The 27,100-nt window shown below is 41.5% G+C and overlaps 1 protein-coding gene and 1 long non-coding RNA gene across 6 annotated transcripts in view; one reads left to right on the plus strand and one right to left on the minus strand.

The window, feature by feature from the left end:
• The window catches only part of LOC147913243 (uncharacterized), a 162,388-nt gene that overhangs the window by 132,349 nt on the left and 2,939 nt on the right, over positions 1-27,100 (plus strand). For all 5 annotated transcript variants that reach the window (XR_015548976.1, XR_015548978.1, XR_015548977.1 and 2 more), the window contains one exon: positions 25,686-25,825. This is a non-coding gene — a long non-coding RNA (uncharacterized LOC147913243). The remainder of the gene's footprint in view (positions 1-25,685; positions 25,826-27,100) is intronic.
• Positions 20,696-21,655, minus strand: LOC106800722 (olfactory receptor 2S2). Its single transcript, XM_014781909.2, has one exon. It carries the CDS (start codon positions 21,653-21,655, stop codon positions 20,696-20,698), a length of 960 nt encoding a protein of 319 aa, XP_014637395.2.

A 27,100-nucleotide genomic window follows, 5' to 3' on the forward strand; every position in this document is an offset into this window, starting at 1 on the left:
CTCCATAGTTTTTCATTTCCAGAATGTCAGATAGTTGGAATCATACACTATGGTGCCTTTTCAGATTGGCTTCTTTCACTTAGTAATATGCATTTAAGTTTCTTCCATGTGTTTTCATGGCTTCATAGCTCATTTATTTTTAGCGCTCAATAACAATATTCAATATCTGGATATACCACAGTTTATTTATCATTCACCTACTGAAGGACATCTTGGATGTTTCCAAGTTTTGGCAATTGTGAGTAAAGCTACTATAAATATCTGATGTTGGGTGAATTAAGAGTGTGTCTCCACTAGAACAGATGGACCTAGTAGATATATACCGAGTATTCCATCCAAAAACTGAAGAATACACATTCTTTTCAAATGCACATGGAACATTCCCCAGGATTGATCACATATTAGGCCAGAAAACAAGTCTCCATAAATTTAAGAAGATTGAAATAATACCAAGCATCTTTTCTGACCACAACGGTATGAAACTAGAAATCAACTATAGGAAGAAAATCAGAAAAGCCAGAAATACGTGAAGATTAAACAAAATGCTACTGAACAACGACTGGGTCAATGAAGAAATCAAAGAAGAAATCAAAAAATACCTGGAGACAAATGAAAATGAAAAGACGACATGCCAGAATTTATGGGATACAGCAAAAGCGGTTGTAAGAGGGAAGTTTATAGCAATACAGGCCTATCTCAACAAACAAGAAAAATCTCAAATAAACAATCTAACAATGCACCTAAAGGAACTGGACAAAGAAGAACAAACAAAGCCCCAAATCAGTAGAAGAAGGGAAATAATAAAAATCAGAGCAGAAATAAATGAAATAGAAACCAAAAAAACAATACAAAAAATTAATAAAACCAAGAGCTGGTTCTTTGAAAAGATAAACAAAATTGACAAACTTTTAGCTAGACTCACCAAGAAAAAAAGAGAGAAGGCACAAATAGGTAAAATCAGAAATGAAAGAGGAGAAATTACAACAGACACCTCAGAAATACAAAAGATTATAAGAGAATACTATGAAAAGCTATATGCCAACCAATTCAACAATCCGGAAGAAATGGATAAATTCTTAGAATCATACAAGCTTTCAAAACTGGATCAAGAAGAATTAGAGAATTTGAATAGACCAATCACCAGTAAGGAGATCAAAACAGTGATCAAAAACCTCCCCAAAAATCAAAGTCCAGGACCAGATGGCTTCCCTGGTGAATTCTACCAAGCATTCAAAGAAGACTTAATACCTATCCTACTCAAACTCTTCCAAAACACTGAGGGGGTGGGGGGAAGCTCCCTAACTCATTCTACGAAGCCGACATTATCCTGATACCAAAACCAGACAAGCACAACACAAAAAAGAAAATTACAGGCCAATATCACTGATGAACATCGATGCAAAAATCCTCAACAAAATACTAGCAAATAGCATACAACAATCCATTAAAAAGATTATACACCATGATCAAGTGTGATTTATTCCAGGGATGCAGGGATGGTTTAACATTCACAAATCAATCAACGTGATACACCATATTAATAAAATGAAGAATAAAAATCACATGATCATCTCAATAGATGCAGAGAAAGCATTTGACAAGACACAGCATCCATTTATGATAAAAACTCTGAATAAAATGGGGATAGAAGGAAAGTACCTCAACATAATAAAGGCCATATGTGAGAAACCCACAGCTAATATCATCCTCAATGGTGAAAAACTGAAAGCTATCCCTCTAAGAAGAGGAACCAGACAAGGATGCCCACTGTCACCACTCCTATTTAACATAGTACTGGAAGTCCTAGACAGAGCAATCAGGCAAGAGAAAGAAATAAAAGGGATCCAAATTGGAAAGGAAGAAGTGAAACTCTCACTCTTTGCAGATGACATGATGTTATATAGAGAAAACCCTAAAGAATCCACCAGAAAACTTTGAGAAGTAATAAACGAATATGGTAAAGTTGCAGGATACAAAATCAACGTACAAAAATCAGTTGCATTTCTTTACACTAACAACGAAGTAGCAGAAAGAGAAATTAAGAATACCATCCCATTTACAATTGCAACAAAAAGAATAAAATACCTAGGAATAAACTTAACCAAAGAGGTGAAAGATCTGTACACCAAAAACTATAAAACATTGCTGAAAGAAACTGAAGAAGACACAAAGAAATGGAAAGATATTCCGTACTCTTGGATTGGAAGAATTAACATAGTTAAGAAATCCACACTTCCTAAAGCAATCTATAGATTCAATGCAATCCCTATCAAAGTTCCAACAACATTTTTCACAGAAATAGAACAAAAAATCCTAAAATTTATATGGAACAACAAAAGACCCCAAATAGGTAAAGGAATCCTGAGAAAAAAGAACCAAGCTGGAGATATCACACTCCCTGATTTCAAAATATACTACAAAGCTATAGTAACCAAAACAGCATGGTACTGGCACAAAAACAGACACACAGATCAATGGAATAGAATTGAAAGCCCAGAAATAAACCCACACATCTACGGACAGCTAATCTTTGACAAAGGAGCCGAGAACATACAATAGAGAAAAGAAAGTCTCTTCGACAAATGATGTTGGGAAAACTGGATAGCCACATGCAAAAAAATGAAAGTAGACCCTTACCTTACACCATACACAAAAATTAACTCCAAATGGATTAAAGACTTGAATGTAAGACCTGAAACTATGAAACTTCTAGAAGAAAACATAAGCAGTACGCTCTTCAACATCGGTCTTAGCAACATATTTTCAAGCACCATGTCTCACCGGGCAAGAGAAACAATAGAAAAACTAAACAAATGGGACTACATCAAACTAAAAAGTTTCTGCATAGCAAAGGAAACCATCAACAAAATGAAAAGACAACCTAACAATTGGGAGAAGATATTTGCAAACCATACATCTGATAAGGGCTTAATCTCCAAAATATATAAAGAACTCATGCATCTCAACAACAATAAAACTACCAACTCAATTAAAAAATGGGCAAAAGATCTGAACAGACATTTCTCCAAAGAAGATATACAGATGGCCAACAGACACATGAAAAGATGTTCAAAATCATTAACTATCAGGGAAATGCAAATCAAAACTGCAATGAGATGTCACCTCACGCCCATCAGAATGGCTATAATTAACAAGACAGGAAACAACATGTGTTGGAGAGGATGTGGAGAGAAGGGAACTCTCATACACTGCTGGTGGGAGTGCAAACTGGTACAGCCACTATGGAAAACAGTATGGAGATTCCTCAAAATATCAAGGATAGAACTACCATACGATCCAGCTATTCCACTGCTGGGTATTTATCCAAAGAACTTGAAAACACCAATGCGTAAAGATACATGCACCCCTGTGTTCATTGCAGCGTTATTCCCAATAGCCAAGACTTGGAAGCAACCTAAGTGCCCATCAAGGGACGGATGGATAAAGAAGATGTGGTATATATACACAATGGAATACTACTCAGCCATAAGAAACGATGAAATCCAGCCATTTGTGACAACATGGATGGACATTGAGGGTATTATGCAAAGTGAAATAAGTCAGAGGGAGAAGGTCAAATACCGTATGATTGCCTTCATTAAGTAGTAGATAATAACAACAATAAACAAACACATAGAGACAGAGATTGGATTGGTGGTTACCAGAGGGGAAGGGGGGAGGGAGGAGGGCGAAAGGGATAATTTGGCACATGTGTGTGGTGATGGGTTGTAATTAGTATTTTGGTGGTGAACATGATGTGGTCCATGCAGAAATAGAAGTACAATGATGTACACCTGAAATTTATACAATGTTATAAACCGATGTTACTGCAATAAACAAAAAATTAAAAATAAAAAAGAGTGTGTCTCAAACATCTTCAAGTTGGACGTTAGGGTGCATGTTGCTTTGGAGAAGCTCTTTTCCTTTTTTAATGATAAACATTTTTTGTCTTCTTGCCCTCTTCTTGATTTTGCTGTTGAATTCAATATTGCTCTTACCAACTCAGATTTTAGAGCAGTTTTTGATTTCATGCTGGAGTGTTCTACAGCAACAACCACATCCTCTTTTTGCAGCTCTTCTGTTGAGTATTTATAACGAACTACAGCCTATGGCAAATACTCAAATGCTTGGAAGTGCCAGTGGTCATTACTGGAAAGGTTTTAAATAATATTAATGTTCAGAGCCATCAGCAAGGTTAATAGCGCTACACAGAATCACTTGTTGAAATTGCCAATATAAGGACTTATTTTTCTTCCAAAATTTATTTTTTTCTAATACCACTCATAGGATTTGTATAAGTATCCTATGTGTATAAACTGACTAATATTTATTTTATTTGTAAAAATGACTTACCATTAGAACATACCAGGCCACAAGCACGCACTTATAACCAGTGTATACTGGTAAACTGACTCTTCGGGGTGGGCTGGGGGAAGCCCTGACATGTAGCATTTGCCAGTTTCTAAGGGAAGTTATAAATACTCCTCCTATGGTCAACTTCAAGCTACCAATGGGATGTCACTGAGAGTTGGAAAGAGATTCACACAACTTGCTCTCTCTTGAGCCTGTGAGAGACTGATTAGGTGATGACTACCTCTCTCCGTGCTCCACCCCACTCAGGAACTGTTGACCTTAATTTTCTGATGCGTGCTTCAGCGTTTTCTACTCTTGCTTTCTATTTGAGATCAGTGGATTCCTTTGAACTAGTGACATCTCTATGTTGATTGTTAAGTTTTAATTCTTACAGGAGAATACTTTTTCCATGTTTCTAGATTTCCCAACTTATTTTTATTAGGATTCAGGCTTTGGAAAAACATAACATTTCTGAGAAATGCTGGGAAGGAATTCTTGCATGAAACACTAGTCCAGAAGATCTGAGTTAAAACAACCTGTTTGCTTGAGTGATCATGATTCCACTGGATACCTTTTCATTGGTCTCAATTTTGCCCACTGGTCATTGTCATTGATCCTATTTTAGATTTTAGGTGCAGAGTCCTATACAATGGATCAATGATCATTTGACCTTATGTCTGATCTTGTGCTCATGTGGTACAAGCTAGTTGTCAACATAGCTAGTTGTCTCTCAACCTCAGTTTCCCCTTTCTTCCTTATTAGTAGAAAAACAATAACAACACAGCCTCCCTTGGAGCTATGAATAATCAGTAGAAGTGGTGTGCAACTTTTGGGAAATGTCCTTAGATAGAGTGGAGTACTGTTCTTTGCCTTTCCTCATTACAGCTGGCCAGAATGTGGATATAATGGCTGGAGCTACAGAAGTCACATTGGACCATAAAGTGACCTTGGGAATGGAAACCATGCGTGGTGGAACAACAAGATAGAAGGAGCTTGGGTTCCTGATATTGTGGGGGCAACATGCCAGCCTTAGACTGCCTGCTTCCAGGCATTTACCCCAAAGAGAAGTAAACTATCTTATTTAAACCACTGTTGATATGCGGTTTTCTATGACTCACAACTAAAACAAATTAAACAGCATAATAACCATTTTGTTCCTATTGAAAGCACAGGCGGCTAGCAAGAAACTTAGAAAGGTCAGAACAGAATGTGATGGACGAAAGACCTCAGCATCATTCAGAGACTCAGGAGGTGTGGGGGAGGAGATTTTGCCTAGAGGTACAGATGATACAATTTGTAATATCAGAGACTGTGGCTGCCTGGGTGTGTGCTACCTGTCTGCCAAGAAGGTTGATAAGTAAACTTCTGTACTGCTCTGAGTTGGTTAGCCCGGGGAGAGAAGTTTTCAGACTTCTAACCCTTAACAGGATCTTTTCACAAATGTCTATGGTCTTAACTTTGTAGCAACTAGACCCCTGGAAGGCACAGAATTTATTGCTCTGCCTGCTGAGAGTATAAGTACTGGCTGAAGGACCTGGGGGAGTTGGCCTCAGGAAGAAATTATGGGAGAGGGGTGCTGTAGACCTGAGAGCTGCTTTCACACATCAGAATAAAAAAGGGTTTAGGCTTTTTCATGGAGAGGCCCAGGCCAAAACCAAGAGTGTGAGTGGAGGCTGCCAATTTCACCCTGAGTTAAAGAGAACTCTCCTATCTCTCAGGGCTGGAGGGAGGTAGCCAAGGGGAGCATCTCTCCACTGCTAGGGAGCACCTCTCCACTGTTGGGGGTAGTTAGCAAAGGATGTTGCAGAAAAGATCCATCAAGTGAGCACCAGTTCCCAAAAACCAGTCTGCGCATTGGCACTTGTCCATAAAGTTTGCTAGGTCTCATTTTCCTGTTGAGGAAAAAAAGACAACATGGTACATTTTTTATAAAGCTAAATATTTGCAATTTGAAGTACATTTCCTTTATTCTGAGATTATATCTTTCTATTTGGGGGAATGTTAAAATGTTTTTTTATTGTCATTAGATAGTAGGTGATATTTGTCGTCGTCGTTTAACATCGTAACGTGACAAAATAATATCTTGACAACTCCATATGTCTCCATTTACAGAAGATTAATACATCTGTGAAATTTGAAAATCTGGTAACCACTGGAGGACGTGACCCTAGGTTGTCCCTCTGACTTTACCTTTCCAGGAGTTGTAGTTTATTCCAGTGGCCACCAGATGCCACTCTTGTATCCTCACAGGAGCTAGAGCATTTCATGGTGCAAATAGAGAAACCAGAAATGGGATCCACTTGCTTTATTGTAAATTAAACTCTATTGACAAAGTATTCATTTCTTCCATGCTACTTTTTGATAAACACTAATTTTTTAATTGAAGTAATATTGGCTTATAACATTATATAAATTTCAGGTATACGTCATTATATTTCAATTTCTGTGTGGACTACATCCTGTTCACCATCCAAAGACTAATTACCATCCATTACCATATAAATGTGCCCCTTTACCCTTTTGCCTTCCCTCCTCCCTTTTTCCCCTCTGGTAGACACTAATCTATGCTTTGTGTCTCTGTGTTTGTTTATTGTTGTTTTTATCTTCCACATATTAGTGAAATATGGTAATTGTCTTTCTCTGTCTGACTTATTTCGCTTAGCATACTGCACTCAAGGGTCCATCCATGTTGTCAAAAATGGCAAGATTTCACCTTTTTTGGCTGAGTAATATTCCAATGAATATATAGACCAAATCTTCTTCATCCATTCATCCACTGATTGGCATTTAGGTTGTTTCCAAGTTTTGGCTATTGTGAATAATGCTGCAGTGAACATAGGGGTGCATATATATTTTCAAATTAGTATTTTTGTGTTCTTTGGATAAATACCCAGAAGTGGAATAGCTGGATCAAATAGTTCTATTCTTAATTTTTTGAGGAATCTCCATACTGTTTTCCATATGGCTGTACCAGTTTACATTCCCATCAACAGTGTACAAGGGTTCTCTTTTCTCTAAATCCTCTCCAACACTTGTTATTTCTTGTCTTGTTAATTATAGCCATTCTGACAGGTATGGGGTGATATCTCATTGTAGTTTTGATTTGCTTTCCCCTAATAATTAAGGACATTGAACATCTTTTCATGTGGCCATTGGTCATCTGTATATCTTCTTTGGAAAAATATCTCTTCAGATCCTCTGCCCATTTTTTAATTGGGTTGTTTGTTTTTTTGTTGTTGAGTTGTATGAATTTTTAATATATTTTGGATATTAACCCCTTATCAGATATATGATTTGCAAATATCTTCTCCCAATTGGTAGGTTGTCTTTTCATTTTGTTGATGGTTTCCTTTGCTGTGCAGAAGTTTTAGACCATCATTATCTTACACCAGACAGAAAAATTAACTCAAAATGGATTAAAGACTTGAATGTAAGACCTGAAACCATAAAACTCCTAGAAGAAAACATAGACAGTATGCTCTTTGACACTGGTCTTAGCAGTATCTTTTTTTTTTTTTTAATTTTTATTTATTTTTTCCCCCAAAGCCCCAGTAGATAGTTGTATGTCATAGCTGCACGTCCTTCTAGTTCCTGTATGTGGGACTCGGCCTCAGCATGGCCGGAGAAGCAGTGCGTCGGTGCGTGCCCGGGATCCGAACCCTGGGCTGCCAGCAGCGGAGCATGCTCACTTAACCGCTAAGCCATGGGGCCAGCCCAGCAGTATCTTTTTGAATATCGTGTCTCCCCAGGCAAAGGAAACAAAAGGAAAAATAAACAAATGGGACTACGTAAAACTAAACACTAATTTTTTATTAGCGTTTGAAAATAAAACTAATTTTAAAAGTTCTATTCTTAAAATTGAAATGATCACTTTCCTAAATTTAGGCTCTCTCTAAATAAGTCTCCAATATTCTCAGAGGTTTAGTGTACTTACACTAAACTGTTTCTCTTCGTCAAGAACCTTCTGTGAGCATCTCAGCTGGCTGATGTCTGTGTTTGTGTGAGCAGGGACTATGTCCAGTCCTTTTTTTTTTTTTTGTGAGGAAGATCAGCCCTGAGCTAACATCCATGCTAATCCTCCTCTTTTTGCTGAGGAAGACCAGCTCTGAGCTAACGTCTATTGCCAATCCTCCTCCTTTTTTCTTTTCCCCCAAAGCCCCAGTACATAGTTGTATGTCATAGTTGCACATCCTTCTAGTTGCTGTATGTGGGACGCAGCCTCAGCATGGCTGGAGAAGCGGTGTGTCAGTGTGCTCCCGGGATTAGAACCCAGGCCGCCAGTAGCGGAGCGCGCGCACTTAACCGCTAAGCCATGGGGCCGGCCCTGTCCAGTCCGTTTTTACAGAGCACACAGCATCTGGCACGATGCCACATTAACATAATGATAATAATCTCCATTTGTCTAGTGGTTTACACTTTACAAAGCCCTTATAGTTCACTCCCTCTCAATGGCAGTTCCAGTTGCAGATAATGACCTTTTTTCTGTTCTTCTTTGTAATAAGCCAGAGTGAATCTGATGCCCATTCTTCATAATGAAAGCTTCCTCCCTCATTCATTCATCCATTCAACAAATATTCATTGAGCAATGCTCTGTGTTAAGTGCTATACTGTGCCCTGTGCTGGGCACTATGTGTCAGCAATAAACACAACAGATGAAGGCCCTTCTCCCATGGACTGGACATTCTAATGGGGAGATAGTCAATAAACAATCAAATGAAGAGATTATTCGTCAGGTGGTAATAAGCATTATGGGGAATAACAAAACAGTAGGGGGATGGAAAGCTATGGGAAGTTGTCCATCTTAGGTACATGAGAAGGTGCCCTTCATGCGGAGACCCAAGCGATGTGAAAGAGAGCACAGTGGGACAATCTGGACAAAGCACATTCCAGGTTTTGTGGCAGAAAGGAGCTTGGAAGGACATCAGTGTGGCTGGAGGGGAGGGAGGGAGGGGCGAATAGTGGGAGATGAGGTTGAAGAGGTAGACAGGACACAGATTGTGTGGGAATTGGGATTTTACTCCCAAGTGTGACAGGACGCCATTGGAGGGGCTGGGGAAAGACATGCTCTGAAATATGAAGAATGGCGTGCAGGGAAGCACCTGCACCCACTGAATGGGCTCCATTTGGATATACTGTGAAGGAGACAGATAGGACTCCCTGATGCACTGGATGTACAGGGTGAGGAAGAGAGTAATCAAGGATGATCCATAGATTTTTGGCCTGAAGAACCAGGTGGGTGGTGGTGCCCCCATTTACTTATATGGAAAAAATTGGGGAAGGAATGAGTTGGAAGAGGGGCATTGAGAAACTAAGAGTTGTATTTTGGATTTATGAAGTTTGAGAATTCTATTATTCCTCCAAGTACAGATGTCAAATAGGCAGGTGGTTATTCAAGTCTGGACTTTGGAGGATGGGTTGGAGCTGGCAACGTTGCTATGAGACCCATTCTTTATTTTGTGAGGAAGATGACCCTGAGCTAGCATCTGCCAATCCTCCTCTTTTTGCTGAGGAAGACTGGCCCTGGGCTAACATCCATGCCCATCTTCCTCCACTTTATATGGGACGCCGCCACAGCATGGCCTGACAAGTGGTGCGTCGGTGAGCGCCCAGGATCTGAACCGGCGAACCCCGGGCTGCTGCAGTGGAGCAGGCACACTTAACCGCTTGCGCCACCGGGCCGGCCTGAGACCCATTCTTGTGGACCTCCGCCACCTGGGCGGCTTAGATATAATAGCAGCCATTTAACTTACTCTAATGGCACCTAGAAATTTAGCATGATCCCATAATATCTTCACTGCATTTCAGCTGGAGTATTTAGTAAGTTCTACATCTACCGAAGCTGTCAGACATAAGACCAATATGTTTCAAAACATACAAAGCCTATTTTGAAAAGTTAAAGATTACAGGTTTCTATTAAATTTACTTAACTGATTTAGAAGTTACTTTGTTTCTCAATGACAATCGTTATCAACTGGAAAGAGCGTTCCTTGAGCACCTGCTGGTGAGAGCATCAGAGTCCAGATACCTGTTGAACCAGCAATCTCCTTCTAGAACTCAGTCCTAAGGAAATAATCAGAGAGGTGGATCAAGTTTTCTCAACAAAGGTGTTCATCTCATCACTATTTACAAGAAACATTGGAAACAAAGTAATTATCCACCAATAGATGGCATACTCAATAATTGTGGTGTATTCATAAAGTGGAAAATTATTCACACATTAAAAACATGTCAACAAAGAGTTTTTAGTCACATGGTAGGGATGGTTATGATATGATATTAAGTGAATCATAAGATATAAATGTGCACATACAATATAATCTCAATCACATAAAAATATCTATGTATAAAAATGACCGAACAGAGGGAAATTACTTCAAACTGAGCAGTTAACCATAGGGGATGGAATTCCTTCTTACACTGCTTTGGTTTTGTCCAAACTTCCTACAATGGGCATATGTTATTTTGTACTCTGAAAAAAAAATCATCATTGGATTGAAAACAGTGAAAAAGCAATGGGAAAAGGGAAAGAACTAGCTTTGGCCTAAGAATCAAAAGATGAGGATTTGGGTTCAGAGTCCTGGCCCACCCTTTGAGCATGGAAAACTCCATTCTTTCTCTGAGCCTCAGAATTTCTCACAATGTGGATAGAAATACCAGTCTGTTTCCCTCTTGGAGTTGGTGTGAAGATCCAGCAATTATGCCAGCAAAAGGGCTGATCCCAGAAGCAATTCAAAGTTTGGAATGTGAAGTGTCCACTCCAAGGCCCCAGGGACAATGTCCTGCCTTCCCCATGAGCACAGAGTTAGTGGGGGGCAGGTAACTGAAGGAGAGCAAAGTTCACAGGCACACTAGCTCCTCTGGGCACCCTGTCCTGAGCCCCAAGGCAGTGGGTCTTCCAGTGTCCGCTGGATGGGGTTCCAATCCTGACTCCTTCATGCCTTCGAGCTTTGGTGCTTAGATGGCAGAGACCTCAGCCATTATCTGATAATAATACTTATTTTATAGTTGTATTTGTTTAAAATTCACAATGTGTCAGGCACTGGGATTGGTGCCTTTTACTCATTTTGTTCATCAATTCCACCCAACAAATATTTATTGTGCACATTCTATGTGTCCTACCTGTGCAGTTGGTATTAACTCCATTTTTATGTGGCAGGATTTCCCCACTCCTTACCCCTTTTGTAGGGCTTGTCACACACCAACTCCCCCTTTTGGCATGAGTGAGACTCACACGAAGCTAGGATAACAGGAGCTCACCTTTTGTTACACAAGTTGAAGCACAGAAAGAGACAGAGACTCTTGTGGCATAATAATGTATACATGATATACTGAGAGGCAGTCACCTGGGCTGTGTTAAAAGTCTGAATGTCTCATGGGTGCTTGACCTTGAGGTTGTACTTCAGGGCTATTTTCCTTCACCTCCTCCTTCATGTTCACGCATTTGAAATCATCTCTGGCTCCATCGAAGAGAAAACAAAATGGCAGTCAATGATTGACAACCAGGACCAGATGCAGGGGAGAGGGGAAGGCCCCAGTGGGAGGAACTAGGATGGGTGGTTAAAGAGACCACAGGGCTTGCAGGTGGTGAAGGGAGAGAGAGTGGAGATAAGAGGCTCCCAGGCACACTGAGAGAGGGCACCTGCCTGGGCAGCAGCAAGTGTTGAAAACAAGGTCACCATGACCTTTGCAGAACAGAGGAGGGGCAATTTGAACAGGGCAGAGGATCCACTCCTGATCCCTCCCCTACAGAGGACACAGTGGATGCTGTGGATATGACAACAGGTGACTTGAACCCAAGGGAAAGAACTGTGTGAATCTTTCCAAACTCTGAGCAAGTGACTACTTGCCTAATCCTGAGACAGTTGCTTTTTTTCATTTATGATCTTCACTGCCTCATCCTTCTGAAGTTAAGGCTGTAATAAGGGAGTTACAGTTAGATGAGGAAACTGAGGCTTAAAGAGGCAAAGCACAAACACACTGTGACGATCTTATGTAGATCCTTATTCAAAGACACTGTAAAAAAATAATAAAAACAAAGAAAGAAAAGGTTAGGACATTGTGAGACCATTGGAAACTTCAAATTTGGAAATGACTAGATATTTAATGATATTAAGAAATTATTGATAAAATTTTATGCAAGGCAATAATAGTAATGTGTATTATGTTAAAAGAAGTTGTTATCTTTTAGAGATATATATCTATATTTTTATGGGTGTAATGCTATGGTGTCTGGGATTTGCCTCAAAATGATGGAGTCAGAGAAGCTGAGTAAGGATATAAATGAAAGATTTGTTATGAGTTTGTCATTGTTGAAGCTGGGTAATGAATAGGTCATGATTGTTCCCTAAATAATTCTACTTTTGTATATGTTTAACATTGTCCATAATTTTGAGATCAAGCAACTTGCCTACATTTCTGTGGTTGTGATGAAGCTGGAAACAGAACCCAGGGCTGTTTGTTTCCAGAGCCTGTGTTCTTCATGACTGTGCTACTCTACCTGTTTCCAAGCCATCCAGGCTGGGAGGCTGGGGGCTGTTCTCCCCAGCATCCTCTGCTCATGCTCTACCCTCTGTTTGGGTACCTCCTGAGTCAGGGCATCCCACTGGAAGGCTCTTTTCCAAGGTGAGCTGTAACTTCCATCCCCTCATCCTGTTTCTTGCCAGAGAAGTCTTCCTTGACCACTGCCACTCCAGGCTCGGTTAGGCAGCCTATCCTGGGTTTCCAAAGTGTCCTATACTTCTCCTTCATGGCACTCATCACACTTGTAATTGCTCCTTCAATGTCCACCTTCTCCTCTTGGCTCTAGCTCCATGGAGGCAGGGCCTTGCTTGCTACATTCACTGCAGTGTCACTTATCACTCAGGCCATTTGCCTTAGGTATATGGGTGTGGAGGGGTTGGCCCTCAGCATGGCCAGGTCATTATATGAGGATGAGGTCCCTGGAAGGTTGGCATCCTGGCAGGTCCAAGGACCCCAGGTCAGAGGACCCACAGAGGCCTCAGTCCATAGCCCATGGTGCTTGCTTTGGGTTAGAGGGACATGTGGTGGGGTGGGTATATAGGGAAGACTGTAAGAGTTAGACTATTTCTATGGGGTTTTAGAGGTAACTGAGTATTATCAGTTATCTTTCAAGGCAACAGAAAATGAGAAACAGTGAATGCAAGCATGAGATATTTAATCTTGTGAAAAAATTGCCACCTTGAGCCTAGATTGTAGTGGGGTTTTCTTAGAATTGCTAAGGAGTTGCTGCTTTATCACTTTATCAACTTTTGTTTTATGTGGAAAAGCTCCTGGGATTTGGCCAAAGGGACTGGAAATACCTGTACTGCCCCCTAGGGTGCAAGATGGATGTGGAAGGGCAGCTGGGGAGTGCTGTGGAGGGCCCTGCAGAGGGATTTCTGCAGTATGTCACGGCTTTCACTGCCTTTTGTCTGGTTCTCAGGGAACGTGAGGACACTAGCTTACAGAAATTGTCACACTTAACTGTTTGGGCAGAAGTTGTCTGATGGCAAGGCTTGCTGTGTTTTCTATGATAATTTTTATTTATTATTATTGTTTTTTCTTTTTATTTTGTAAATTCAAGGATAAAATATATTTAAAAGGAAACTTAAATGTGCTATCTGGGAAGACTAAGAGGATAGATTATTTTTTCCATCTTGAAAGGAATATATGTTTATTCTTCAAGAATAAAAGTTAGTTTTGGGGCCGGCCAAGTGGTGTAGTGGTTAAGTTCACAGGCTCTACCTCACGGCCTTGGGTTCACGGGTCTGGATCCTGGGTGCAGACCTACACACTGCTCATCAAGCCATGCTGTGGTGGCATCCCACATAGAAAAAATAGAGGAAGATTGGTGTGGATGTTAGCTGAGGGCCAATCTCCCTCACCAAAAAAAAAAAAAAAAAAGTTATTTTTGTTTTGAGCCAGTCCTGATGACCTAGTGGTTAAAGTTTGGTGTGCTCTGCTTCAGTGGCCTGGGTTCAGTTCCCAGGTGTGGAACCACACTACTCATCTGTCAGTAGCCATGTGCTGGTGGCAGCTCACATGCAAGAACTAGAAGGACTTGCAATTAGAATATATAACTAGGTACCTGCAGGGGCAGGAAGAGGCAGCAACCTAGTCTCTTCATAGGGGTCTCACACTTGGTAATAGTGAGCTCAATCTTTTTGAGATGTGGCGAGAGCCTAAGACTGCAGACAAACCTTTGCCATGCTGAGCCTTCTGGGTAGAGCCCTGAGCCTAAACTCTGTCCTGTGTTTTCTTCAGCCAGACTTGAGGGACTCTGGGTGGGTATGGGCTGCAAGTCTTAGTGCTTCCACCAAACTGCTGTAGGGTTTCCCGAATCGGTGTTGGCTTGGTGACTTCTAAAGAAACAGGACTGAGGCCTGCCTCTGACGGCCAGAATTACCTTAAGAGCTTGTTTCGTTAAAGGAGGAATAGAGTCGTGTTGGGCAGTGACAGTTCCCCTGGGAGAAAGAACAGGATGATTCACCTGTACCCACTCACTGTGTCCACCTGTTTTTTCTGAAACCTCTTGAATGCCTGGTCTATTCTTCTTCCTCTCCAGGCCCCGCTGGAAGGCTTGCTAAGTGCAGCCAGGGCCAAAAGGGCATGGGCTTTGGAGTCGGACAGAACTGCACTCAAATCCCGCGTTTCCTTCCCTGACCACTCTCACGTCTGTCTTATTCACGTCCCTGCCACCTCCCACCAACCTCCCTCCGACCTTGCATTCTCCTCGAATTGCGTCATATCACGTTTTTTTCTTAGCTAACGTCACCACATACAAGTGTTCAATCTGCCATCTTATCAGAGAGACTTTTTTGTGCTGGACTTGAATCTCCTGGAGTGCTCTTGGCATCTTTTTGTCCCTCTAGCGGTTCAATTACATAAGGAGACTTGTTTCTCTGGGTTCTGTTTGCTTTCCAGTCTGGCGCTGGTTCCCTGCTGCTGGCGTTCTTCAGGTAGTCCCCATCCTGAGAGGAGGGCGGGACTGTGGTCTCCCCATGTGGATTGGGTGTGAGGCACCGGCCAGCTGTGAGTCCTTTAATAGGCCCCAAGCTGCAAGAGTTAGTAAAACCTGAGGCATCCCCTGTTCAGGGACAGAGAGGAATCCGCTCAACCTAGAGGCCAGAGAGACCCCCAGCTCCTCCAGCGACCCTGACCTGGAGCCACAGCCCTGCCCCTCTGTGGCCCATGGATTGCCCAACCTGACTGTAGATATCACAGTGTTCCTCTCTTTCCTGCCCCAAGACTCTCATGCTTGTCTCCAGGATCTCCTCTGGTGCAGAGGAGAATTCCTGCGCCAGCTTCATCTTGGGGGCACTAACTGAGCCAGGGCATTGCCCACGCCCTTGGGGCCTCAGCAGCTGCTTGTTTTAGGAGAACAGAGTAGCTGGATTGGGGCTGGGTCATGAAGCATCATGGATTCTACAGAATAAACTGCCATTTTTTCTGAATCCTCCTCACCCTTCCCTCTCATCTAGAACCTTTGAGATTGTATTTTTATATTTTAATCTTTGATTCCTCTGGGATTTATCTTGGTGTTTGGGGAGGGGCCTTATGAAACTGAGACCCAGAACAATAAGCCTGGTTCTGAGAATGTGGAAAGAAGTAGGACATTGGAACCAATTGTCCTAGGAAACAACCGCTGCTTGCAGCTGGGGCAAAGGGCTTGTGGGGCAACACGGACAGGTGCAGGAAGCAAACCGGAGGAGCAAGTCCCTCTTTTCTCCTCCGGCCTTCCGTTCCGGCTCTAGCGCCCCCTATGGGCAGCACCACCAGGGAGCCAGCTGGTAAAGTAGAAATGCGGTTTGGAGTCCCAGCCCAGCATCACCAAGCTGAGTACAGGATAGCTTTGAAGCTGCGAGACAATAGCTTAATAATTAGCACAGTGACTTTATCACATATTAAATGACTATATGTATTTGGTCTATTTCTAGACTCTATTCTGTTCCAATGATCTATTTCTCCACCAGTACTAAACTTTTTTTTATTACTGTAATTTTATACATTTTGATATCTGGTAGGACTAGATTTCCCCTTGTTGGTTTTTTCCCAAGAATTTCTGGCTGTTCTGACACATTTTTCTATATGTATTATGTTATATATAGTATATAATTATATTTCTATGTGAGTTAGAATTAGCTTGTCAGTGATTGGAATTGCATTGAATTTCTGTGTTAATTTAGGAGACTTGAGAAGTTTACACTAATGAGATTTCTTATCCAAGTTATATCTTTCAATTTATTCAAATATTCCTTTGAGTTCTCTCAATAGAGTATTATGCTTTTATTCATGTAAGTATTGTGGATTCTTAACTTTATTCTTAGGTATTTGCTCCCTCAATTCATTGCTATTATAGATAAATTCTTTCTCCCTCCATTATATTTTCTCCTGGTTATTATTTGTATGAAAAACTTGATTTTTGCACGTTAATTTCATAACCAGCTTCTTTGTTGAATTCTATTTTTTTAAGAAAATTGCTTTTCAATTGATTTTCCTGTTTTGTCCAGGTATAAAATTAATAGTATGTAAGTTATCAATAATAATGTAATTATTCCCTACTTTCTTCTATTTTCACTTTATGTTTCTTTCTGCTCTCTAATTCACTGGTTGGTATTGTAATGGGTTTGACCTACTCATTCATCATTCAGCATGATGCAGATGTTTTTATTAGAGACAAATTTTGTTAAAGAAGAACATACCCTTTCTTATTTTATTAGAAGTTTTATAAAACTCAGAAATTGATTTTTAACTTTTTCAAATAACTCCGGGGCATCTATTGAGATGATCACTTTTTCTTCCCTTGACGTATGAGTGTGGTGAATTATTTCAGTAGATATTCTTAAATTGTTTCACTTTTACATTTTTGAAATAAATCCACTGGGATATCGTTTATTATTCTTGTAATGTGTTGTTGAATTCTGTTATATATGTATATACACAGACACACGTGTACACATTCATACATGAGTGAGGTGGGTCTCTGGTTTTCTCCATTGTACGTTCTTTATCCTGTTTTTCATGTTGCAGTGTGAATGTTATGCTGGCTTGGTTGAAGGAATTTGGAATATATCTTTCTTGCTCTATGCCCTGAAATAATTCAAACAGTGTTAAGGCCTTTTTTTCCCTTGAGTATTTAATAACATTCATCTCTGTGGGCCTGGAACATGTTAAGGTGGTAACTGACAATTTCTTAATTTCTTAGGTAATTGGTGTTTTTAGGTTGTCTATCTCTTTAATGGCTAATTTATTTTTTCTTAGAATATAATTTTCTCCCCAGATTCTCAGATTTTTTTCAAAGAGTGGAGCAAGAATATTCCTATAGAATTTATAATTTTCTTGGCAATAGTGGTATGTGTCATATTTGAGTTGGGTGGTGCCTCTGGACTGGGGAACCCCTGGGGGATGGAGATGAAGGGCAGGCTGAGCAGGTAGAGCCCTACTCCCTCCACTGTCTCCCACCTCCATTCTGCCCCCACCCCTGCTCTGCTTCCACGAAATCAGATCCACTTTATTTTTGGAATTTAAGCTTAAATATTTCATTGGGGATTCAGTCACTAGAATAAAAGCCTGAAAAAATCACTGACCCAGAACTGTGAACTTGAAATAATGTATTTGTTTGAATAAGTACAATAATGTGAGAGTATTCCTGGTCCCCAAAAGAGTTTATCCCTTCTGATCATTTTCATTTGGAGGATTTTAGGAATGGGTTCCTATATTGTATGGTACCATAGCAATAATTTTTCAGAAAGACTGATGACCTAGCTCAATGAAAACTTTGCCCAGTCTCGTTGTCTCTTCTTGTTGCTGTTAATGCCTCTCATTCTGTTTGAAAGCATGGGCCAAGAGAAAGGTGACTGACTTGGAAAGGCAAGGAATGTGAAGTTGGAGGGTGGGATAGATGTAGCCATTGTTCCTAGAGAAAACAAATCATGTAATTTCTAACTTAACAGCTACGTTAGGATCATGTAATTTGGAATATAAAAGGATATGGTTGCCATTACTCAGAGGAAGAGGAAGTGAGTGGAGGACAGCTAACAAGAAGGGGCCTTGTTCAAGTGTTTCTCTACACCAGACTGATGTCAGTCACCCTGGGAAAATAGAGTTACATCAGCAGCATCAGTATTATTCCCAAGGTATTTTCAGAAATATCACATTCTTTCTATTGCTGGAATAAACTAGATGATACTCTTGACACAATTAGTAGCTGCTAGTTGGGTAATGTTGAATGATTTGGGCACAGGAGGAAGGACTGGGGCTGTCTAGGCTGGAGGGAAATAGGCTCAGGGCACCAGAACTATCTTCATATCTCAGAAGGAAACAGCCTAGGTGCATTTCATGTAGAGGCACAAAGCTGGATTAGGACTGGAAGGTAGTAGATACTGGAGAGTATATTTTAGCACAAGGCAAGGAAGAATTTGCTAGCAGGGCTGAATGAAACGGCTCAAATCTAGAAGTCTTGAATTCTTTGTCACTGGAGGTGTCCAAGCAGATGCTGGATGACTGGGGTCAGGGATATTGGAGAGGAACTCCATGCACCACGTAGATAGGGTTGAAGGAGAAGACCTGTGAAGCCTCTTCTAACAATGCTTTGCGTGGCTGGGCATGTATCTGAATTTTGCTTGAGTGGCCACTAGATGTCACTCTTGTGTATTTGTAATAGCAAGAGTCTTTCTCTACTGGTGCAGTGGAAATCAGGAACACGACTGACTAACCTAAGAAAGTGAAATTTTATTAACAAAATGTGCATCTTTATCTTATGCATTTCATTTTTAATAAATATAAAAAAACTTAAATTTTTGCTTTCCAAGATCTATTCTCAAAATTGCATTCAATTTCTAAATTATCTTTTTAAGTGGCTTCCAGTATTCTCAAAATTTAATATAACTTGCCATAAAACTGCTTCTGCCATCTCTGAATTGCTCATCTGTCTTCTGTGTCTATTGTTCTAGACGGGAACTATGTCTTGCTCTTTTCTACATGGTACACAACACAGTGCAACATTCGTAATACTACTAATAATTACCATTTATAAAGCACTCATTTCTAGTATCTTATCTAATCCAAGTAAAATCAAGTGGTTAGTTTTTAAAATATGAAGAAATAGGCTGACGCCAGCCCGGTGGCGTAGTGGTTAGGTTTTTGCGCTCTGCTTTGGCAAGCCGGGGTTCACAGGTTCAGATCCTGAGCGCAGACCGACGCACCGCTTGTCAAGCCATGCTGTGGCAGTGTCCCATATAGAGTAGAGGAAGATGGGCATGGATGTTAGCCCAAGGCCAATCTTCCTCAGCAAAAAAGAGGAAGCTTGGCAATGGATGTTAGCTCAGGGCTAATCTTCCTCACACACACACACACAAAAGACAAAGAACTAGGCTGAGAGAAGCTAAGCAACCTGCTCAAGGTCATAGGTAAGAACATGCTTCCCAATTTTTATTGTGCTGAACTATGGAGGTTCAGGAAATGCTACAGACTTTCTATCTCTTAGCATATTAAAGGCTCTGAGAATTCCTGGAGCAAAGAAATCTGTCAAACTGTAGCCCCAAAGTCTTCAAACATATTTAACTGCTATCTCCTTCCTTCCTTCCTCCCTCCCTCCTTCCCTCCCTCCCTCTTTTCCTCCCTCCCTCCCTATCTACCTACCTATCTATTTTTTTTTCAGAATATGAGTTATTATCTGCCAGAATACTAGTTTTTCTATTGGGAGTTGCTATAAGTGATAAATATCGAATTCAAGCTCTGTACACCTTCTTGAATTTAATTTAATTTACTAACAGTGTTTCATAATGTGCAGTGCATCAATAAAAAATAGTTTCCTCATAGCTAAAAAGAAATTCAGTTTATCAAAATAGATTATTCCCACCCAAACTCTCTATGTGGAGAACTCATCTTTGTCTCTTCTTAGCACTTCAGACAAACTGAATCTAATAAACAAAAACCCCAAATGAAAGTTCCACTTCCTCCTGTTCCCCTGACTCTCCTGTTGAATCCAGTAGGGGTGGCAAAGTTTCTGGGAGAGCCATCTCTCTTCCCTGTACTGACTCCACAGCTTAGACACAGTCAGGGCCATCTGGATTGCTCTGATTTTCCTGTCTCCTTGGTTTTAGCATGTGTTCGGGATGCCTTCATACATTTGGCTAGAGTATTTATTGTCTGGCATCTGCTGAAGCTGTCAGACATATAGCCAAAACTCAGGAGACACACTCTGAAAAGTTAAATATTCCCTGAAAATGGACTTAAGGGTGAGAGACCATTCCAGTTAACTTGACTTGGCTTTTGAATGGCAGCTGTAATGACTGGAAATCTTTTCTTACACAGGAATGAGAACCACAGATGATCCCCTACATCACTGGCTGAAGTATTTCTGAGCCATCAGGTTCCTCACAGCAGCCTTCACATCCTTGTTCCTCAGGCTGTAGATGATGGGGTTGAGCATGGGGGTCAGCACTCCATAGAGGAGGGGGATGAGCTTGTCTGAAAGGTCCTCTTTGTCTGCCCCTTGGGCGTCCTTAGACTTGGGCTTCCCGTACATGAAGAATAAAGTCCCATAGAATATGATCACCACAGTGAGGTGGGCAGAGCAGGTGGAGAAGGCCTTTTGCCTCCCCTCAGCTGAGGGGATCCTTAGGATGGTAGCAATGATGAAGATATAAGAGACAGAGATGAACAGAACTGGGACCCCCAGGAAAATCACATTTGTTACCCCCATACTGATCACATTGATGGAGATGTCAGTACAGGCCAACTTCAAGACAGCCAGGATCTCACAGGTAAAGTGGTTGATGACATTGTCCCCACAGAAGGGCAGCTGAGTTGTCAAGGATGTATGTACCACAGAAGCAGCACCACCAATAGCCCAGGAGCTGGCAGCCATGGGCACGTAGGCAGCCTTGCTCATGACCATAGTGTATCTAAGGGGATTGCAGATGGCCACATAGCGATCAAACGCCATCATGCTCAGAAGCACACACTCTGTCCCTGCCATGGTGAAGGAGAGAAACATCTGTACAGCACAGGCTGAGAAGGAGATGGTTTTCCTGGGAGTGAGGAAGCCATCTAGGACCAGAGGGACTGAGGAGGTTGTGTAGCAGATGTCCAGGAAGGAGAGGTTCCCCAGGAAGAAGTACATGGGTGTGTGTAGGCGAGAGTCAAGGATGGTCACCAGGATGAGGACCCCATTGCCCAGTAAGATCACCAAGTACATCAGCAGGATGAGCACAAAGAATGTTTTCTCCAGCCTTGGGTGGGCTGAGAGGCCCAAGAGAATGAACTCCACCATGGAGGAGGTCCGATTGGACCTGTCCATGGTGTATCTGCTCTGTCACCTGCAGGAACTCAGAAAGCCGACTTCATGATTCCCTGATGCCTTAAGTGGCAGAAAGCCAATGAGGAAACTCACTTTGCTGAGCAACTGGAGAACAGCTCAGGCAATCTGGGGGATTCTCCGTGTTGCTCTAAGTAAAATGCAGAGAATTTGATCAGTATCTCCTTTGTCATGTTTGGCCACCCATGGAGATGTTTGACATGTTACCTGACTGGATTTAATTTTTCTAATCACATTCAAGATAGCCGTCGCATATTTACTTCAAGTTACACCATGTATGGCTGATTCATTTTAATCAATTTTATGAGAAGTGTTATACTCCATTTGTATGTTTTCCCCCCTTTGTGGTATAGGACTGGTAGAAATAAGTGATCTTCGTCTTCAATTCATGACCATTCCCTGCTCCAAGCACTGATGGATACTACCTTCCTCCTCTTTTATGGTTCTCTCTCACAATCCACAGGGCCCCGGGCTGGTCCTTCATTCATTCCTTCACTCACCTGCCAATCTCCTCTGGAGCGCTAACCAAAAGAACTGGCCTTTGCCGGTCACTCAGTGTATGGGAATCATTAAGTCCTTCTTCCTCTCTGGGCCTCCATTCCTTAATACTCACTCTGGAATGGATTGTTTTTAGAGGTCTTCCATCCCAGAAACTAAATGATCTCGTGAATTCCTCATTCTTGGACTTTCTGCCACACCACTGAGGGGTCCTTTTCTCTTTCTGCCAAATTATCCCCATGCCACTTAGTCACAAGGGACGAAGCCAGGAATGGGGCTGGGCCCACAAGAATTTACATATTCTTTTAACAGTGCGCTCTTACCTTTTTCATAAATAAGTTGATAAAGAAAATCACTTCTCTGTGGTCTGGGAATAGTCCAGAGGCCAAACATAGCCAATCTGGTCTGAAAGTGGCAGCCAGCACAGTTAGCACCTGACATGGGTGAAAGCTCACTTTTCTTGTCTTTGTTCTGTATTTGGGTAAAAGCCACAAAGGGCCGTCCATTGCATATATAAAACCATTTAAATCCCACCCTGCTATTGGGATTATTCTAGTCTCTGAAGTGATTTAAAGTTTAGAAATTGAAGTGACAAAGTTTAGAAACTTTTCATACATCTGGGATTATGTCCCCAAGATCCAATTATTCTGAAGTCCCTCCAGAAATACTTTCTTCCCCTCCCTCCCTTTGTACCCATCTGCTAGCTATAGGAAAGCATTAGAGAGGAAGAGTCATCCTGGCCCTGCCAGAATCAACATGAACCCCCAATCAGTGAGAACTCTCAGCAGATAGACCCTGGAAAACATGAAACCCACCGTACAGGACGAGTCCTTGCAGCTCGGTACCCCTGGCCATTTCCAAATTCAGGCTCTCAGGGTTGGAAAGAAGCAAGTGACCTAGAAGGTTGCCTAATTCTTTGTGTCCCATCAAGTGGATTCTGAGCTCCTACCCTAGGCCAGGCCTTTAAAGGGCATTGGGAGAGTAATAAATGAATCTGGTCCTGCCTTCTGAGAGTTACACCGGTATAGCAGCCGTGGGCTTGAAAAAGGCCAGTTGATCACAGAAGTGATGTCCTATTGTTTGAAGTCTTTCTTACGTGCCTGTGATGAGCATCCTGTATCTGTACTTCTGTGAGAGCATGGCTGGTTTACCATTGGGATCTGGTAACCTCCACTTCCAAGATCCAGACTGAGAGCTGTGACTGCCCAGGCAGCAGCCAGAGGCATCTTAAACCTGGACCACTGTTTTCTGACACACTATGATTTCTTAACCACATTCTAGTTTTCCTCTTCTCATTTAAGACTAATGCTGGGGATGGTGGTTGGCACATGTGTCGAGCTCTCGTTCCACAGATATCTTTGGTGTACGAGAGGAGCTTGCCCAGTGTCAGGAACAAATAAAAGACTTGGGTGATTCCTCCCACTTCTTCCATGAATGAAACACGCTTGCCTTGTGCATTGGCTTCTACAAATCTTAGAATCAAATATATGCCACATTTTTGGTCATAAATCAGTATGCCTTGCATCTGTTTTTTCTTTCTGTGAAATATATGTGCAGAAGAGTGTAAAAAGTATATGTGCAACATTTAAGGAAAATAATAAAATACAGATGATGTACCCCCCCAAGGTTAAGAATTAGAATGTTCCAGTACCTTAGATGCACCTCTTATTTCTCTCCCCAATTATAGTCCCTTCTTCCCTTTCTTCCAGAGGTGACCACTATTCTGACGTTCATGGAAATCCCTTTCATCTAGGCAGAATCTTAATGATCCCCATCTCACTCCCTGATTCCCGTCCTGTGGTGATTCTGTCAAACACTGACCTAGGTGCTGCTGTGAAGGGATTCTGTCAATGTAGTTCAAGTCTACGATCAGTTGACCTCAAGATTAGAAGATTATCCAGGTGGGCCTGACCCAATCAGATTAGCCCTTTATCAGCAGAGTTTTCTCAGGCTTAAGTAGCAAAAGGAGAAGTCAGATTTGAAGCATGGAGGGATTCCATGGATGGAAGGGGCCACAAGCAAGCACCAGAGAACTGGCACAAGAAGCCTAGAATGACCCCTGCCAACAGCCAGAAGGAGATAGGGACCACAGTCCAACAACCCCAAGGAACTGAATTCCTCTAACAACCTGAATGAGCTTAGAAGTGGATTTTTTCTCAGAGCCCAGCCAAGCCCACCCAGACTTCTCACTTACAGAACTGTTAGGTAATAATTGGGCGTTGTTTTAACCTGCTAATTTTGTAGTAGTTTGTAACACAGCAATAGAAAACAAAAATATATTCTGTTGATTTCCTTCATAGTTTCACCTCCTATAAATGTATCAGTGTCCCATGCATTGTTCCACTTTGAAAAACTGAATAACAATTACAAACTAGCTTTTTAAAGAAAGGGAAAAGTTGCCACTATTTGGGGGAAAACTCATCTGAGAGTATAAGCTGATGGTTTTAATAGCCTCTTCTGGTCGGTCAGGCAGGGCTGTATTGTGGCCAGGTACCAGATATCTGGCAGAAATACCATCAGAGACAATGGGTTGCTTTATGTTTTCTGCTTCTAAGCTCTCACTGTGGCTCACTTCCCACTCTTAGGAAGAGGCCAAAGCAGAATATTTACGTGGGGTGAAATGAGTGTCCTCAGCCAACCCAAGCAGCAAGGCATGAAGAGAGAAGAGGGAATTTTCTCAGTGTAAGGTCAAGATACAGCAAGTACAGAAAAAAACCCAATGTCCCAGCTTGAAGGCACTCAGGCAGGAGGAGTTCTCTCTAACTCAGCCTTTGTTCTTTTCAGGCTTCAACTGATTGGATGAGGCCTGCCTACATTAGGAAGACAATCTGCTTTACTAGGTCTACAGATTCAAATATTAATCTCATTCAGAAACCCTTACAGACACACCCAGAATAATATTTGACTGAACAACTGGGCACCCCATGGCCCAGTCAAGTTGACACATAACATTAACACAGTGGGGTATGAAATTCTAGGAACTTATTGGAAATCATCTTCCTTCTGAATTTGAAGGTACTGCTGGTGTGAAGGCAGAAGCCATTCTGATTCTTGATCCCTTAGTAAAGGGAAACTTCGTTTAAAATGGAGTCAGGAGGCCAGAATGGGAGCTCTCATACAGTACCACTTGGATATTGAGGTCAATTGTAGGAAAGATTGTCAATCACAGACCCCAACAGAAAGAAGTCGTCAACAGGAAGGATGTCCATTGCAGACCCCAACAGGAAAAGATGTACATTGCATCCCTGATGAGAAATCAACTACCCCAGCAACTCAGCTAATGAGAAACCATCACCACCCTGAACCCTCACTTTCCACCAATGGACTTGTGTTCAAAACAATGCCTTCCAACTTTCTCCTTTTTCTCTATAAACTAACCTTCCTCTCCTTTGTTTGCTGGACTTGCCTCTGGTTTTTATAGCCTGCTTTTTTATAACTTGCTTGTCCTGAATTGCAATTCTTTGCTGTTCCTGAATAAACTCATTTTACTATTTTGGCTGTTTTATTTTTTTAGGTTAACATAATTTGGGGTCAGAGAAGTGGAGTCCAGAGAGGACCCCTAACAACTCTGAGGCTGGTGAGCAAACAGGTGCCAGTACCCACACACAGAGCCCATTGAGCATACTGCTTTCTTGCCGACCCTGGAGTTTGAGGGTAAGTTTTATCCTGGATTCGAGCTCTGCCCTCCAGGCTTTATTCAGGATCTATTTTATAAAGGCTTCATCCTTTCTGTATAAAGGCTTTTGTCCTTTCTGCAAGTACTTGTTTGGCCTTTCATCCAATTCCTTTTGGAATCAGGCAGTTCCTATTGGAACTATGCCGTTCAGCCTTTGGCCTGACTCTTTTTGGAATTGGGCTATTCCCACTGGTATTTGTGCTGGTATTTGGCCTGCTGGCTGTTTAGAAAGTTTTCTTTTGCTTAAAAAACAAAACAAAGCAAAATGAAAACCTCTGAGACATGGGATTCCAGTCATCTAAATGCTTTAAGGGCACCCCCTGCTTCAGTGACCCTGGCTGGTTTTATGTTTATGGTCTATCTTCATATGCATTTCTAACTAAATGGACCAACTGAACCAAAAGTAATTTAGAACACCAACGGCCATTATGGGGAACTTTTGAACTCCCCAAACTTACTTTTCTTAAAACTGAATTGGACAGCCATGGCTCTAAAATTGTCGAAACTGAATGGGATGCCTATTTTGATTGGTATTTTGAGGGTTCCAATGTTATCAGGAGTCTAAAATTTCCTCCCTGCAAAATACAATTTCTAAATTAACTGAGGCAAACAAGCAATTAAAGAAAGACAAAAAGGCTTCTGAGGACTCTCTTTCCCCTCCCCCCCCAAATTAAGAGCCCCACTTCTTGCACCGTCCTTGGCAACTGCAAATTCTCCTGCTAATGAACCAAGACTAATTTTCCTTTTGCAGATGATGAAAACAAAATATCCAAAACTTACTGTGAGGACTTAGGTTATGAGAATCTGCTAGACATTTTGCAAAACCAAATCTGGGTCTCGGCTCACCCCTGTAGTATATTCCTGGTTCCCTGCTCTTTTTTTTCTGTGTTCTGAGCCCTCCAATTTTATTGTGTACATTTGTTTTCTATTTCTGTTTGTCCTGTCCTAGTGTCTGTTTCTGTGTATTGAAGTTTCCTGGTAAATAACCCATTCTGCTCAAAAAGGGGGGAAACACATGATTCCCAGAATTTTGGAACTGCTATTGGAAAACAGGGCCCCTCATACTTAAGGCATTTTAGGGAATCCAAAGGCAAGATAGGTTTGGACCAGGATCTTGTACCTTTCTGAAAAAAATGAGTAAACTTTTAAATAATTTGAAATTGTAATGGCCATCCTAGGGAATCTTTGACTTAGATAAATTCATCTTAGGGGCACCTTTAAAAGGTATAAACTCAAACCTCTCAGAGACATTA

Source organism: Ceratotherium simum, chromosome 29, assembly GCF_057802395.1.
Source record: "Ceratotherium simum simum isolate JZ-2026a chromosome 29, ASM5780239v1, whole genome shotgun sequence".
NCBI classification, from domain to species: domain Eukaryota; kingdom Metazoa; phylum Chordata; class Mammalia; order Perissodactyla; family Rhinocerotidae; genus Ceratotherium; species Ceratotherium simum.